Raw genomic sequence first — 14,681 nt, 5'->3', positions numbered from 1 at the left:
TATTGGGGGCTCGTATAAACACAGATGACGGCGCTGGCTGGGGTGATTGATCTCACAACCGATGCATTTTTCTCTTATATATTCTCCAATCACCACGTCTAAAAGTGTGGCTACAGAGGCCTTGATGGTGTCCACAAAAATAGTACTGACCACCCCATCAAACACATCCTCAGGCTGTGTACATGTAGGGGGTGTCGTGGGTCTTGCCAGGGGGGAGTAGAATGTCGGGCTGCGAGGCATAGAGTCCTTAGGGTCTGGCCCCCATGTCGTATCGGAGTCCTGGTATGTTGTATGAATATCCATGGTGTATGATGAAATGAAGAACTGAAGGCTTTAAGGGCACTCCTTTTATTGTTGAACCAGTCCTTTGGGTATCAGGGCGTGGTTAACGCAGCCGCGTACTTAGTTTTCTTCGGGGGCTGTCCCTTCTGAGGATATACCTTCTTGGGGCTCCTTTGAATCATAATCCTCAGGATTCGTATATATTATGCACTTCCGTATATGAACAATGCTCTGCCACTGTTGGCTATGTACAAAAAGAGCGTCCAACAACTGTAACATTTTCAATTCCATTAGATCCCAACTTTTAAAAGGAATAAGCATACGCAACCTAAAATCCCCAGTCAGGCCACCATCACTGTTGTTTTCGTTGAGGATTTTCTCGTTACTGATATAGAACTCCACGCAGCCACATGGAAGTCCATTCTTTCTTTGTATTTATTCTTGAAATATTCTATAGTGAAATATTCTTCCTGAGGAGTCAGGGGCACCTTCCCAACATGTCTTGTAGCCCGTGAACAAGCTATACCCCTTGGTCATAAGTCTCAGTTCGGGACACACAACCTTGCGAAAGACCATCTTCAAGCCCGTAGTCCACTCCTAAAGTCTGGTCTGTATATTCTTCTTCTTCGGCTACCGTATAGAGGTTCACTCTACAGGCCAGGTAATCAAACCGATACCCCCATTGATGTCCATTAGACATCAGTACTTGATCTTTCAGCGCAGTTGCAGGCGGTATTTGGGTTCTATACACACTTAGAAACCGCTTTTTTGGCGCATCGTATATTGTGGCTTTATACTTGGCCCTTTCTCTACGTTTCAACCGTGGTCCTGCTTCCGTTGTTACAGTCATCACTGCTTTGCCACTGATCACAAAATCCATGCTGATTTTTAAAATCTTGTTAATGTTCTGGGGCCGCATGTCTTGTTCTGAGCTTTATTTATAATGCGTCTGCCAACCCTAATACCCCAGGACATTCGTGTTTCATAGACAACAGCCCTAAGGTCAATAAAACAGGGGGTGGGGGCCATACTATTTGAAATGTTCACCCCCCCCCAGTTCAAAGAGGTCCCTAGACATCAATCATCATGACAACTTCAAAGGCATTATATACATATTTTCGCACTCACTCTAAGGCGTGAGAACAGGAACAGGATGCCCATATATGGGCATAAGCACGTGATCACTTCCCGACGGGATGTCCTGACCGGATGCCCAAATATGGGCATGCACAAGTCATCCGGACATAGGGTCATAAATCAAACGTTTGACGTGTGCCGTCTACTTTATTCTCTCTTGTATGACCTGGCCAATATGGGGTAAATACCCACGTGGCTAACTACATCCGCTTGACCAAGAAGACCATGAAGGAGAACTAGACCAATATAAGTTGTAGTGGCAATCAATGACATCTGTTCTCTCAGCATCTCGCTTTTTGTGTCCATTAAACATGGAACCTCTATTTATTTGACATACTTTCAAATGAATCTCACAATATATTACCAATATTGCATTTATGATGACAACACACTGTAGTCTTAGAAAAGGAAAGCTGGACACATTTCCGAGGCTCCGATGCAACGAATGCACTAAATACCAACGTTTCCACAGCTAAGCTGCCTTCATCAGGGTCTCATCTATCTAACACACTGTAGGCTGTCATATCCCATAACTACACATGACCAGGGATGGAGTTTAAAAAAGGTAGATCATCTGAATGCCATAGTGGATAGTATTGAGTGTACAGTGTGTTCTTCATGAAAAGGTCAACAGCGTAGCAGCACTACAGTACATCCCTGCATCATGTGACCTGAACTGACATACCCAGGCCAGCATGGAGTTTGTCCCTATGTGTAAACAAAACAAACTATTCAAACAGAATTTACGGGAAGAGTACTGAACACACAACACTTTCCTCCCATTCTCTCTCTCTCTCCTCCTCTTTTCTGCCCCTTCCTCCCCTCTACCCCCCTTTCCCCTGCGCCCCATCCCCCCTCCAACCTCTGGTAGATATGCATTCTGTCTTTTATAGGTTTCATTTTCGACATTAACGTAAAAAAAGGTTTTACCTTTAAGAACTGGTCAATTGTAGTCTTTTAACTCCACCACCACCAATACTCTGTCTCTCTCCCTCTGTCTCTCGGTCTCTTTCACTCTCTCTCTCCCTCTCTCGCGTTCCCCCTTCTCATTCGTCTATTTCAGCCAAGTCAAACAGAGCAGGTTTTAACATGACTTTTAGACTCGTAGTCTAGCATAATACCTCACCATAGGTCTCTATTGGGACACACAGACCGCAGGGAAATCAAGTCTATGCATGTGAGCAATAGCCACACAACAGTAAAACAATAACAACAGAAATATTTGTAGCCAGGACCTTCAACATGGACTGGACCCCTCCGTTCATCTGGTGAGTTTGTTTGGTTACACTGTACTTGAACCCATTGGCTATAGCTAAGTGAACGTAAACAACAACTGCTTAAGTGAGTGTGTAAAGTCAGTTGTCATAATCAGACCAGCTGCCGTGAAGGTGTATGCCATTTATTCCATACTATTACATTGTGTCATGTGACTAGCACGTGTGAGAAAGAGTTCAAATGAAGTATAACCTGTTTGTTTATACTACGCAGCATCGCCAGTGGTTTTAACCTTTATTGAGCCTTCATCTTGAAGGATGACAAGAACATATGATTCCTACAGCATCATTAGGTTCTGTTTTCTTCTGCTTCCTGGTCACAGATCAGAAAACAGCTCTCTTTCTGATCAGTCATCATACAGACATTTTTCAAGGGCCTGTATTTACCTCGTTGTGACACACAACTCCTCCTATACCTCCCATCACAGCCCTCTCTCCCTGTGTTGCTCTGCTCCAGGCTGCTGTGTGTGTCTGTGTGTGAGTGTTGGCGGTTGGCCCGGTCCCTGCCAGCCCTACATGGGGTTGTCCAGTCCCCCCAGTTCCCTCAGCCGTACCCTGCTGCCCTGTCACAACAGTGGGACCTCAGTGTACCTGAGGGCTACCAGCTCCAGCTCAGCTTCACTCATCTGGACATCGAGCCGTCAGCCGACTGCTACTACGACTCACTCACGGTCAGGGGACTTCAAAACAACACTTTGACAGCTTATTATAAAATGTAGGATGTATTAAATGTTTCTTACCGATATTGAAATATGTCCAAGAACCTTCTTCACTTCGTCATTCCAGGTTTTATATGACAAGAAGGTCCTTGCAAAGTTCTGTGGTCAGGAGAATTCTGCTGATGGACATCACCCAGGCAACCGGCCACTCTTGTCTCCAGGCAACAGGCTCACCCTGGTCCTTCAGACAGACGACACGAACCCTGAGCCACACCAGCACCTCGGCTTCTCTGCCCATTATCAGGCCAAAGGTAGCAACCCCACTGGAGGATCAGATGCCCTGCTCACAACATTAATACATAATCCAAGCCAACCGTACAACACTGTTAAACCACAAACCCCAGGAAAGTCTCAGGGAAGGTGACATCACGATGTGATGCTAAGCTACACCCCCCACCTATCTCCTTCCCTTCACCTCTCTTCTCCATCTCTCTCTCCTTCCCTCCACCTCTCTTCTCCATCCCTCTCTCCTTCCCTCCACCTCTCTTCTCCATCTCTCCTTCCCTCCACCTCTCTTCTCCATCCCTCCACCTCTCTTCTCCATCCCTCTCTCCATCCCTCCACCTCTCTTCTTCATCCCTCTCTCCATCCCTCCATCTCTCTTCTCCATCCCTCTCTCCATCCCTCCATCTCTCTTCTCCATCCCTCTCTCCATCCCTCCATCTCTCTTCTCCATCCCTCTCTCCATCCCTCCATCTCTCTTCTCCATCCCTCTCTCCATCCCTCCATCTCTCTTCTCCATCCCTCTCTCCATCCCTCCATCTCTCTTCTCCATCCCTCTCTCCATCCCTCCACCTCTCTTCTCCATCCCTCTCTCCACCCCTCCACCTCTCTTCTCCATCCCTCTCTCCATCCCTCCACCTCTCTTCTCCATCCCTCTCTCCATCCCTCCACCTCTCTTCTCCATCCCTCCACCTCTCTTCTCCATCCCTCTCACCATCCCTCTCCCAGACATAGATGAGTGTTCAGCTCCAGACCCTGAGGATGGTTCTGGTCCACTCTGCTCCCAGCTCTGCCACAACACCCTGGGCTCCTACATGTGCTCCTGTCGCCATGGCTACGAGCTCCGCCCTGACCAGCGCACCTGTGTCTGTGAGTACACCTACTCTCTATCTATCTATCTGTGTGTGTGCATGTGCGTGTGTGTGTGCGTGTGTGTGTGTGTGTGTATTGTAGTCCTACACATCTTGTGTGGACATCTCTCTCTCCCCCAGTGTCCTGTGGTGGGGGTATATTTGATGAACCAGAGGGGACTCTGTCCAGCCCAGGGTACCCTGACCCATCACCCCACGGCCTGGCCTGTCAGTATGTCATCTCTGTGGAGCCTGGGTTCATCGTCACCCTCAACTTCACTGACAGCTTCCACATAGAGCACATAGGCACCCAGAATGGACCCAGCTGCCTCTACCACTGGTTACAGGTAACACTGTACAATGCCCTGACCACTGGCTACAGGTCACACTGAACACTGCCCTAACCACTGGCTACAGGTCACACTGAACACTGCCCTAACCACTGGCTACAGGTCACACTGAACACTGCCCTAACCACTGGCTACAGGTCACACTGAACACTGCCCTAACCACTGGCTACAGGTCACACTGAACACTGCCCTAACCACTGGCTACAGGTCACACTGAACACTGCCCTAACCACTGGCTACAGGTCACACTGAACACTGCCCTAACCACTGGCTACAGGTCACACTGAGCACTGCCCTAACCACTGGCTACAGGTCACACTGAACACTGCCCTGACCACTGGCTACAGGTTACACTGAACACTGCCCTGTCCAATGGCTACAGGTCACACTGTACCTTGCCCTGACCACTGGCTACAGGTCACACTGTACAATGCCCTGGTCACTGGTTACAGGTAACACTGTACAATTCCCTGACTACTGGCTACAGGTCACACTGTACAATGCCCTGACCACTGGCTACAGGTCACACTGTACAATGCCCTGGTCACTGGTTACAGGTAACACTGTACACTTCCCTGACTACTGGCTACAGGTCACACTGTATAATGCCCTGACCACCGGTTACAGGTAACACTGTACAATGCCCTGACTACTGGTTACAGGTAGCACTAAAATGCCCTGACCACTGGTTACAGGTAACACTGTACAATTCCCTGACTACTGGTTACAGGTAACACTGTTTAATGCCCTGACCAATGGTTACAGGTAACACTGTACAATGCCCTGACCACTGGTTACAGGTAACACTGTACAATGCCCTGATCCCTGGTTACAGGTAACACTGTGCAATGCCCTGACCACTGGTTACTGTTAACACTGTACCATGCCCTGACCACTGGCTACATGTGTTTAATGTCCTCAGCACTGAATAGAGTACATGAATTAAGTATTGAATGTGTGTGTTTGTTCATGTGTGTGTTCATGCATGTGTGTGTGTTCAGGACAACATGCTTTGTGTTTGGTTACAGTGTTTGATCTCTCCTCTGCCTCGCACCAGGTGTCCATCCCCGACAAGGAACCCCAGAAGCTGTGTGGAGTGAAGAGTCCTGGACTAATGGCCACTAACTCTTACACTGTCCAGCTAGACTACCACACTGACTGGGCTGGTCTGAGCCAGGGCTGGAGCCTGCACTACACTACTCAGAGTGAGAGAGGGAGGGGGAAATGCATAGAGAGGGAGAACAGAGGTAGAGGGAAATGATGAAAGCGGAGAGGGAGAAAGACAGAGCAAGGGAGAGTATGAAGGGAAGAGCAGATGCAAACTGGTGAAGGGCAAAAAGGTGAGAAGTTAAAACCTCCTGGAAGTAAAGCAGAGAGGTCAAACAGGTCAAAGTTGAAGCCTAACTAAAAAAGCCCTGGTCTGAAATCCTGATATGTGTGTTGTTGTTCATAGGGGTGCAGTGTGCTTCACCCAGTTCTATCACCAATGGAAGAGTCACCCCAAACTTTCCCCAGTACTATTACAGAGACTACATCCAAGTCCGCTGTGACCCTGGCTTCAAACTAATGATGGTGAGATTAAACAATCCCTTTTTACCCTGCCTCTTATCATTCTCTCCTACCTCATACTTCCTTCTTTCTCTTTCTCTTGTTTATATTCACAGTATTTCATTTTCTACAAGGGCTCTTTTCCTGGAAATATCCCCTGTGAAGTATTGCTTCTCTCTCCTCTCTCCTCTCTCCTCTCTTCTCTCTTCTCTCTTCCTATTTCTCTTTCTCTTTCTCTTTCTCTTTCTCTTTCTCTTTCTCTTTCTTTCTCTCTCTCTCTATCTCTATCTCTATCTCTATCTCTCTCTCTCTCTCTCTCTCTCTCTCTCTCTCTCTCTCTCTCTCTCTCTCTCTCTCTCTCTCTCTCTCCCTCTCTCTCTCTCTCTCTCTCTCTCTCTCTCTCTCTCTCTCTCTCTCTCTCTCTCTCAGGATGGCAGAGAGATCAAGAGCTATGCCTCCATGTGTCAAAAGAATGGACAGTGGCACCTCTCCCTCCCTGAGTGCCACAGTGAGTCACAACCATAGAAATGGATTCTATTTCTATGATTACAACCTAATGAGTCAAGTTCCATATTAAACACAGATGTATTTTGGTTTCTGTCTCTCTGTCTCTCTCTTTCTCTCTTTCTCTCTTTCTCTCTCTCCCTCTCTCCTGTGCAGTAATTGACTGTGGGGAACCTAAAGCATTGTTGAATGGAGGCCTAAGGTTCATATCTGGCTCTCAGAACCAGCATCTCTCCGTCATTCAGTACCACTGCAATGAACCTTTCTACTCACTCCTTGGAGGAGCAACTGGTGAGATGTTTTAACTATCCTTCATCAGTCACACACATTTGCTCACTAAACAATAATATACACTGCTCAAAAAAATAAAGGGAACACTTAAACAACACAATGTAACTCCAAGTCAATCACACTTCTGTGAAATCAAACTGTCCACTTAGGAAGCAACACTGATTGACAATAAATTTCACATGCTGTTGTGCAAATGGAATAGACAAAAGGTGGAAATTATAGGCAATTAGCAAGACACCCCCCAAAACAGGAGTGATTCTGCAGGTGGTGACCACAGACCACTTCTCAGTTCCTATGCTTCCTGGCTGATGTTTTGGTCACTTTGAATGCTGGCGGTGCTCTCACTTTAGTGGTAGCATGAGACGGAGTCTACAACCCACACAAGTGGCTCAGGTAGTGCAGTTCATCCAGGATGGCACATCAATGCGAACTGTGGCAAAAAGGTTTGCTGTGTCTGTCAGCGTAGTGTCCAGAGCATGCAGGCGCTACCAGGAGACAGGCCAGTACATCAGGAAACGTGGAGGAGGCCGTAGGAGGGCAACAACCCAGCAGCAGGACCGGTACCTCCACCTTAGTGCAAGGAGGTGCACTGCCAGAGCCCTGCAAAATGACCTCCAGCAGGCCACAAATGTGCATGTGTCAGCATATGGTCTCACAAGGGGTCTGAGGATCTCATCTCGGTACCCAATGGCAGTCAGGCTACCTCTGGCGAGCACATGGAGGGCTGTGCGGCCCCACAAAGAAATGCCACCCCACACCATGACTGACCCATCGCCAAACCGGTCATGCTGGAGGATGTTGCAGGCAGCAGAACGTTCTCCACGGTGTCTCCAGACTCTGTCACGTCTGTCACATGTGCTCATGTACTCAGTGTGAACCTGCTTTCATCTGTGAAGAGCACAGGGCGCCAGTGGCGAATTTGCCAATCTTGGTGTTCTCTGGCAAATGCTAAACGTCCTGCACGGTGTTGGGCTGTAAGCACAACCCCCACCTGTGGACGTCGGGCCCTCATACAACCCTCATGGAGTCTGTTTCTGACCGTTTGAGCAGACACATGCACATTTGTGGCCTGCTGGAGGTCATTTTGCAGGGCTCTGGCAGTGCACCTCCTTGCACTAAGGCGGAGGTACCGGTCCTGCTGCTGGGTTGTTGCCCTCTTACGGCCTCCTCCACGTCTCCTGATGTACTGGCCTGTCTCCTGGTAGCGCCTGCATGCTCTGGACACTACGCTGACAGACACAGCAAACCTTTTTGCCACAGTTCGCATTGATGTGCCATCCTGGATGAACTGCACTACCTGAGCCACTTGTGTGGGTTGTAGATTCCGTCTCATGCTACCACTAGAGTGAGAGCACCGCCAGCATTCAAAAGTGACCAAAACATCAGCCAGGAAGCATAGGAACTGAGAAGTGGTCTGTGGTCACCACCTGCAGAATCACTCCTGTTTTGGGGGTGTCTTGCTAATTGCCTATAATTTCCACCTTTTGTCTATTCCATTTGCACAACAGCATGTGAAATTTATTGTCAATCGGTTTTGCTTCCGAAGTGGACAGTTTGATTTCACAGAAGTGTGATTGACTTGGAGTTACATTGTGTTGTTTAAGTGTTCCCTTTATTTTTTTGAGCAGTGTATATTTTTTAAATTTCTGTCTGTCTCTGTCTGTCTGTCTGTCTGTCTGTCTGTCTGTCTGTCTGTCTGTCTGTCTGTCTGTCTGTCTGTCTGTCTGTCTGTCTGTCTGTCTGTCCTTCAGTGAGCTACACTTGTGCAGCAGATAGAACATGGAGAGACAACCTTGACACCCCTGTCATTCCCTCATGTATCCCAGGTAACTCCTTAAGTACCATTTTCTTTACCATATCCCTCAAATACCATCCTGTATCTATTTGTGTTACCCTCGTCACTACTTTACCCCCCACCACCAGTCTGTGGTCAGCCCACAGAGTCCATCTCAGGCTTTCAGAGGATCATGGGGGGAGACAAAGCCCCAGACAAAACCATCCCCTGGCAGGTGATGCTCAGTGTGGACGGAGGCAGAGCAGGGGCCATGGTGATCGGGGACCGCTGGATCATGACTGCAGCTCATAACCTGGTGCATCAGGGCAAACTTGTGCTAAAGGAGAAACTTCGGGTAGGTAGACTGTGACACACCCATCAATTCATTGGACACTGGAGAACAAAAGTATTTCCTGCTTATGTTTTAAAGGTATAGTCCACTTAAATATCTGGAGTAACAACAGGCAAAGAGAAGTCTTCAGTACTTTGGTAAAGCCACCACAGGCTAACGTTCAAATTACGTCTGCAGAAGTCCTTCAGTGATGTCAGATTTGAAGAAGTTGAAGATCTATTCTGAAGTTGAATTATGTTTTGTTTTCAAGGTTTTTTTGGGAGACAATGATGCAGAAAAACTAGCAAAGCTCACTCCTCTTGGTGTCGCCTCTCTCCACCCCCACCCTGAATACAAAAACCCAGACAAAGCAAGCTACAATCATGACATCGCCCTGATAAAACTCCAACAACCACTCACATTCCACGCTGCCATCATGCCATTGTGTCTGCCACCAGAGAACGCTGCATACAAAAGTGGCCAGATTGGGTGAGAGCCAGACTTGTCCTGTTCTTTATTAAAATTGAGAAAGCTGAACATCAATATGAACATTTATATTATTAAAGACATCAATACGAACACAAAGAGGAAGTGCATTTTGAAGGGATAGATAGACCCACATTTCATAATGTGTTCATTATTATCATGGAAGTAGTCAATGCGCCAGGAGTGCAACCTACAATTTTCATGACTTTTTTTTGGCATCGTTGAATTGAATTGTAAAATCTAAAGTAGCCTAACTGCACAACGAGTCCTTATCAGTCCACAGTTCATCAATGTTCTTTGGTCAGCTAATGAATGTAAGGCAATAGTTTTCTGAGTAACTCCTTGACCTCTTTCCTGACCTCTATCCCTTATCAGTATGGTGTCAGGCTTTGGCATCAAAGAAGATGATGTCATTGCCAACGATCTCAGGTACATACTTCTACCAGTAGTGGACGGGGATGCGTGCCAAGGCTCTGTCAACAGAACAAAATCAGCAATGCCAACAGAGACGATCCCTGTTCTGACAGACAACATGTTCTGTGCCGGAGTACCTGAGGGGGGCAAGGACTCCTGTATGGGGGACAGTGGAGGGGCGTACGTCTTGAGGGATGGTAGTACTAAACGGTTTTGGGCTGCAGGTATTGTCAGTTGGGGTGTGGGTTGTGGGCAGACTGGTAGATATGGAGTGTACACCCGTGTGGCTAAATACATTAGCTGGATTAACAAAACCATGGAGGACAATAAGTAAAATATATAGGCGAAGATAACGAGGGAAAGAGAACAGAAATACAAAAGTATTTTCAATTCAAGTCATGATTTATGAATCCAAATAAAGCCCAAACGTTTCATCTCTGCTTTTCTCATGTACATTTGTGTGAGTGTGTGTATGTGCGTGCCTGTATGTGTGTTTGTGTGTGAGATGAAAGGTAATACAAAAGAAAAGAGCTTCGACTTGGGTTGACTATTTTGTGCTTATGTACCATAGTATGTGAGTGAAGCAGAGCTGGAGCGGAGCGTGCCCAATTTGACTGAGGCAGGGACCGAGATTCCCAAAAGCTGAAGCGTTGGTAGCACTCACTTCACCAGCTCAGGGCATGCCCGGCCCAGCATGCATTTGTAGTCTACTTGTGTGCTGCTATCTACAGCCCCTTGCTTCAGCTATTGTCTAAATATTTTCATAAAGATACTGATAAAACACACAGGTGCTAAATCAAGGTGACTTACAAAGATGTAGACCAAGAGCAAGAGAGGGAGTGTGGTGATGTAATGATCACATGAAGGAAGAGAGGGAGTGCGGTGATGTAATGATCACATCAAAGAGAGGGAGTTTCGTGATGTAATGATCACATCAAAGAAGAGAGGGAGTTTCGTGATGTAATGATCACATCAAAGAAGAGAGGGAGTTTCGTGATGTAATGATCACATCAAAGAAGAGAGGGAGTTTCGTGATGTAATGATCACATCAAAGAAGAGAGGGGGTGTGGTAATGTAATGATCACATCAAAGAAGAGAGGGAGTTTCGTGATGTAATGATCACATCAAAGAAGAGAGGGAGTTTCGTGATGTAATGACCACAACTAAAGAATCATTGTGGAATCTGAAAAGATACATCTCCCAAAAGCATGATGCTATACTTACTATGAACACATACTAAAAGAAAGGAACGAGGTGGGTAGATAACTAAGCGTGTCATTGTAGCAAAGTATTTATAAACAAAAAATCAGATCTCTTAAACATTTTGTTCATTTTTGTTACATTATCAATACAATGGGCCATAATTGATTTTGGCCCAATAGGCCTGGCATATTTTGCCTAAAAACCTTTAGGCCTACCTATAGAAAAAGGTTCAAACAACTCCACATCTCTGCCCGGCCTGGCAAAAATGGCCAAAAGAGTGTTTAGCATCTCCAGTAGTTATGCAAGTGTGGAGAGGGTATTCTCCGCTGCTGCCTTGCTCTCCAGGCACTATCGCATGAGCCTAAAGCCACTGACTCTGGCCAAACTGGTGATTCTAAAAATGTATTCAAAGGCACTAATAAGTCATTTTTTGTTTAATTTGTATTTAATTCTAAGTAAGTCACAGCCTATATGCACAATTTATAGACAATAATGATTTAATACAATGGAATGTTGTTTAAATGCTGAGCTCTTTAAGTCCCTGCCAGCATATTGTTTCGCACTCACATATGTGCACTTTCTATCCACCCCTTTCTATCCACCCCTTTCTATCCACCCCTTTCTATCAGCACTTTCTATCCACCCCTTTCTATCAGCACTTTATATCTACCCCTTTCTATCAGCACTTTCTATCAGCACTTTCTATCAGCACTTTCTATCAAACTATTTTCTATAAGCAATTTTTTATAAGCACTTTCTATCCACCCCTTTCTATCAGCACTTTCTATCAGCACTTTCTATCAGTACTTTCTATCCATTCCTTTCTATTCACCACATTCTATCCACCACTTTCCATCAGCACTTTTTATCAGCACTTTCTATCCACCACTTTCTATCCACCCCTATCTATCCATCCCTTTCTATCCACCACTTTCTATCCATCACTTTCTATCCATCCCTTTCTATCTATCCATCCCTTTCTATCCATCCCTTCCTATCCATCCCTTTCTATCCACAACTTTAAATCCTTCCCTTTCTATCTATCCATCCCTTTCTATCATCACTTTCTATCCACCCCTTTCTATCAGTACTTTCTATCCAGCACTTTCTATTCACCACTTTCTATCCACCACTTTCTATCCACCACTTTCCATCAGCACTTTTTATCAGCACTTTCTATCCACCACTTTCTATCCACCCCTTTCTATCCACCACTTTCTATCCATTCCTTTATATCCACCACTTTCTATCCACCACTTTCTATCCACCACTTTCTATCCACCACTTTCTATCCACCACTTTCTATCTATCCCTTTCTATCCACCACTTTCTATCCACCACTTTCTATCCACCACTTTCTATCCACCACTTTCTATCCACCACTTTCTATCCACCACTTTCTATCCATCCCTTTCTATCCACCACTTTCTATCCATCCCTTTCTATCCACCACTTTCTATCCATCCCTTTCTATCCACCACTTTCTATCCATCCCTTTCTATCCACCACTTTGTATTCACCACATTCTATCCACCACTTTTCATCAGCACTTTCTATCTACCCCTTTCTATCCATCCCTTTCTATCCATCCCTTCTATCCATCCCTTTCTATCCAGCACTTTCTATCCAGCACTTTCTATCCACCACTTTCTATCCACCACTTTCTATCCATCCCTTTCTATCCATCCCTTTCTATCCATCCCTTTCTATCAGTACTTTCTATCCACCACTTTCTATCCATTCCTTTCTATCCACCACTTTCTATCCATCCCTTTCTATCCATCCCTTTCTATCCACCACTTTCTATCCACCACTTTCTATCCATCCCTTTCTATCCATCCCTTTCTATCCACCACTTTCTATCCACCCCTTTCCATCCACCACTTTCTATCATCACTTTCTTTCTATCCACCACTTTCTATCCATCCCTTTCTATCCACCACTTTCTATCCATCCCTTTCTATCCACCCCTTTCTATCAGCACTTTATATCTACCCCTTTCTATCAGCACTTTCTATCAGCACTTTCTATCAGCACTTTCTATCAAACTATTTTCTATAAGCAATTTTTTATAAGCACTTTCTATCCACCCCTTTCTATCAGCACTTTCTATCAGCACTTTCTATCAGTACTTTCTATCCATTCCTTTCTATTCACCACATTCTATCCACCACTTTCCATCAGCACTTTTTATCAGCACTTTCTATCCACCACTTTCTATCCATCCCTTTCTATCCACCACTTTCTATCCATCCCTTTCTATCTATCCATCCCTTTCTATCCATCCCTTCCTATCCATCCCTTTCTATCCACCACTTTAAATCCATCCCTTTCTATCTATCCATCCCTTTCTATCATCACTTTCTATCCACCACTTTCTATCAGTACTTTCTATCCAGCACTTTCTATTCACCACTTTCTATCCACCACTTTCTATCCACCACTTTCCATCAGCACTTTTTATCAGCACTTTCTATCCACCACTTTCTATCCACCCCTTTCTATCCACCACTTTCTATCCATTCCTTTCTATCCACCACTTTCTATCCACCACTTTCTATCCATCCCTTTCTATCCACCACTTTCTATCTATCCCTTTCTATCCACCACTTTCTATCCACCACTTTCTATCCACCACTTTCTATCCACCACTTTCTATCCATCCCTTTCTATCCACCACTTTCTATCCATCCCTTTCTATCCACCACTTTCTATCCATCCCTTTCTATCCACCACTTTCTATCCATCCCTTTCTATCCACCACTTTGTATTCACCACATTCTATCCACCACTTTTCATCAGCACTTTCTATCTACCCCTTTCTATCCATCCCTTTATATCCAGCACTTTCTATCCAGCACTTTCTATCCACCACTTTCTATCCACCACTTTCTATCCATCCCTTTCTATCCATCCCTTTCTATCCATCCCTTTCTATCAGTACTTTCTATCCACCACTTTCTATCCATTCCTTTCTATCCACCACTTTCTATCCATCCCTTTCTATCCATCCCTTTCAATCCACCACTTTCTATCCACCACTTTCTATCCATCCCTTTCTATCCATCCCTTTCTATCCATCCCTTTCTATCCATCCCTTTCTATCAGTACTTTCTATCCACCACTTTCTATCCATTCCTTTCTATCCACCACTTTCTATCCATCCCTTTCTATCCATCCCTTTCTATCCACCACTTTCTATCCACCCCTTTCCATCCACCACTTTCTATCATCACTTTCTTTCTATCCACCACTTTCTATCCATCCCTTTCTATCCACCACTTTCTATCCATCC

General features: G+C 45.5%; 1 protein-coding gene across 1 annotated transcript; it reads left to right on the top strand.

Annotated features, from left to right (window-relative positions):
- The first annotated feature begins 2,403 nt into the window (after positions 1-2,403).
- LOC129838176 (complement C1r-A subcomponent-like) lies at positions 2,404-10,621 on the top strand. The gene is made up of 13 exons (XM_055904954.1): positions 2,404-2,687; positions 3,151-3,364; positions 3,480-3,663; positions 4,364-4,504; positions 4,627-4,832; positions 5,893-6,040; positions 6,289-6,407; positions 6,813-6,891; positions 7,044-7,178; positions 8,930-9,004; positions 9,102-9,307; positions 9,555-9,772; positions 10,145-10,621. Exons 1-13 carry the CDS (start codon positions 2,662-2,664, stop codon positions 10,515-10,517), a joined length of 2,124 nt encoding a protein of 707 aa, XP_055760929.1. The 5' UTR covers positions 2,404-2,661; the 3' UTR covers positions 10,518-10,621.
- Positions 10,622-14,681: the final 4,060 nt, after the last annotated feature.

The sequence above is a fragment of the Salvelinus fontinalis genome, chromosome 38 (assembly GCF_029448725.1).
Source record: "Salvelinus fontinalis isolate EN_2023a chromosome 38, ASM2944872v1, whole genome shotgun sequence".
Lineage (NCBI taxonomy): Eukaryota > Metazoa > Chordata > Actinopteri > Salmoniformes > Salmonidae > Salvelinus > Salvelinus fontinalis.
Note: the sequence above shows the minus strand (reverse complement) of the source record. Positions and strands in the feature narration are given on the sequence as shown.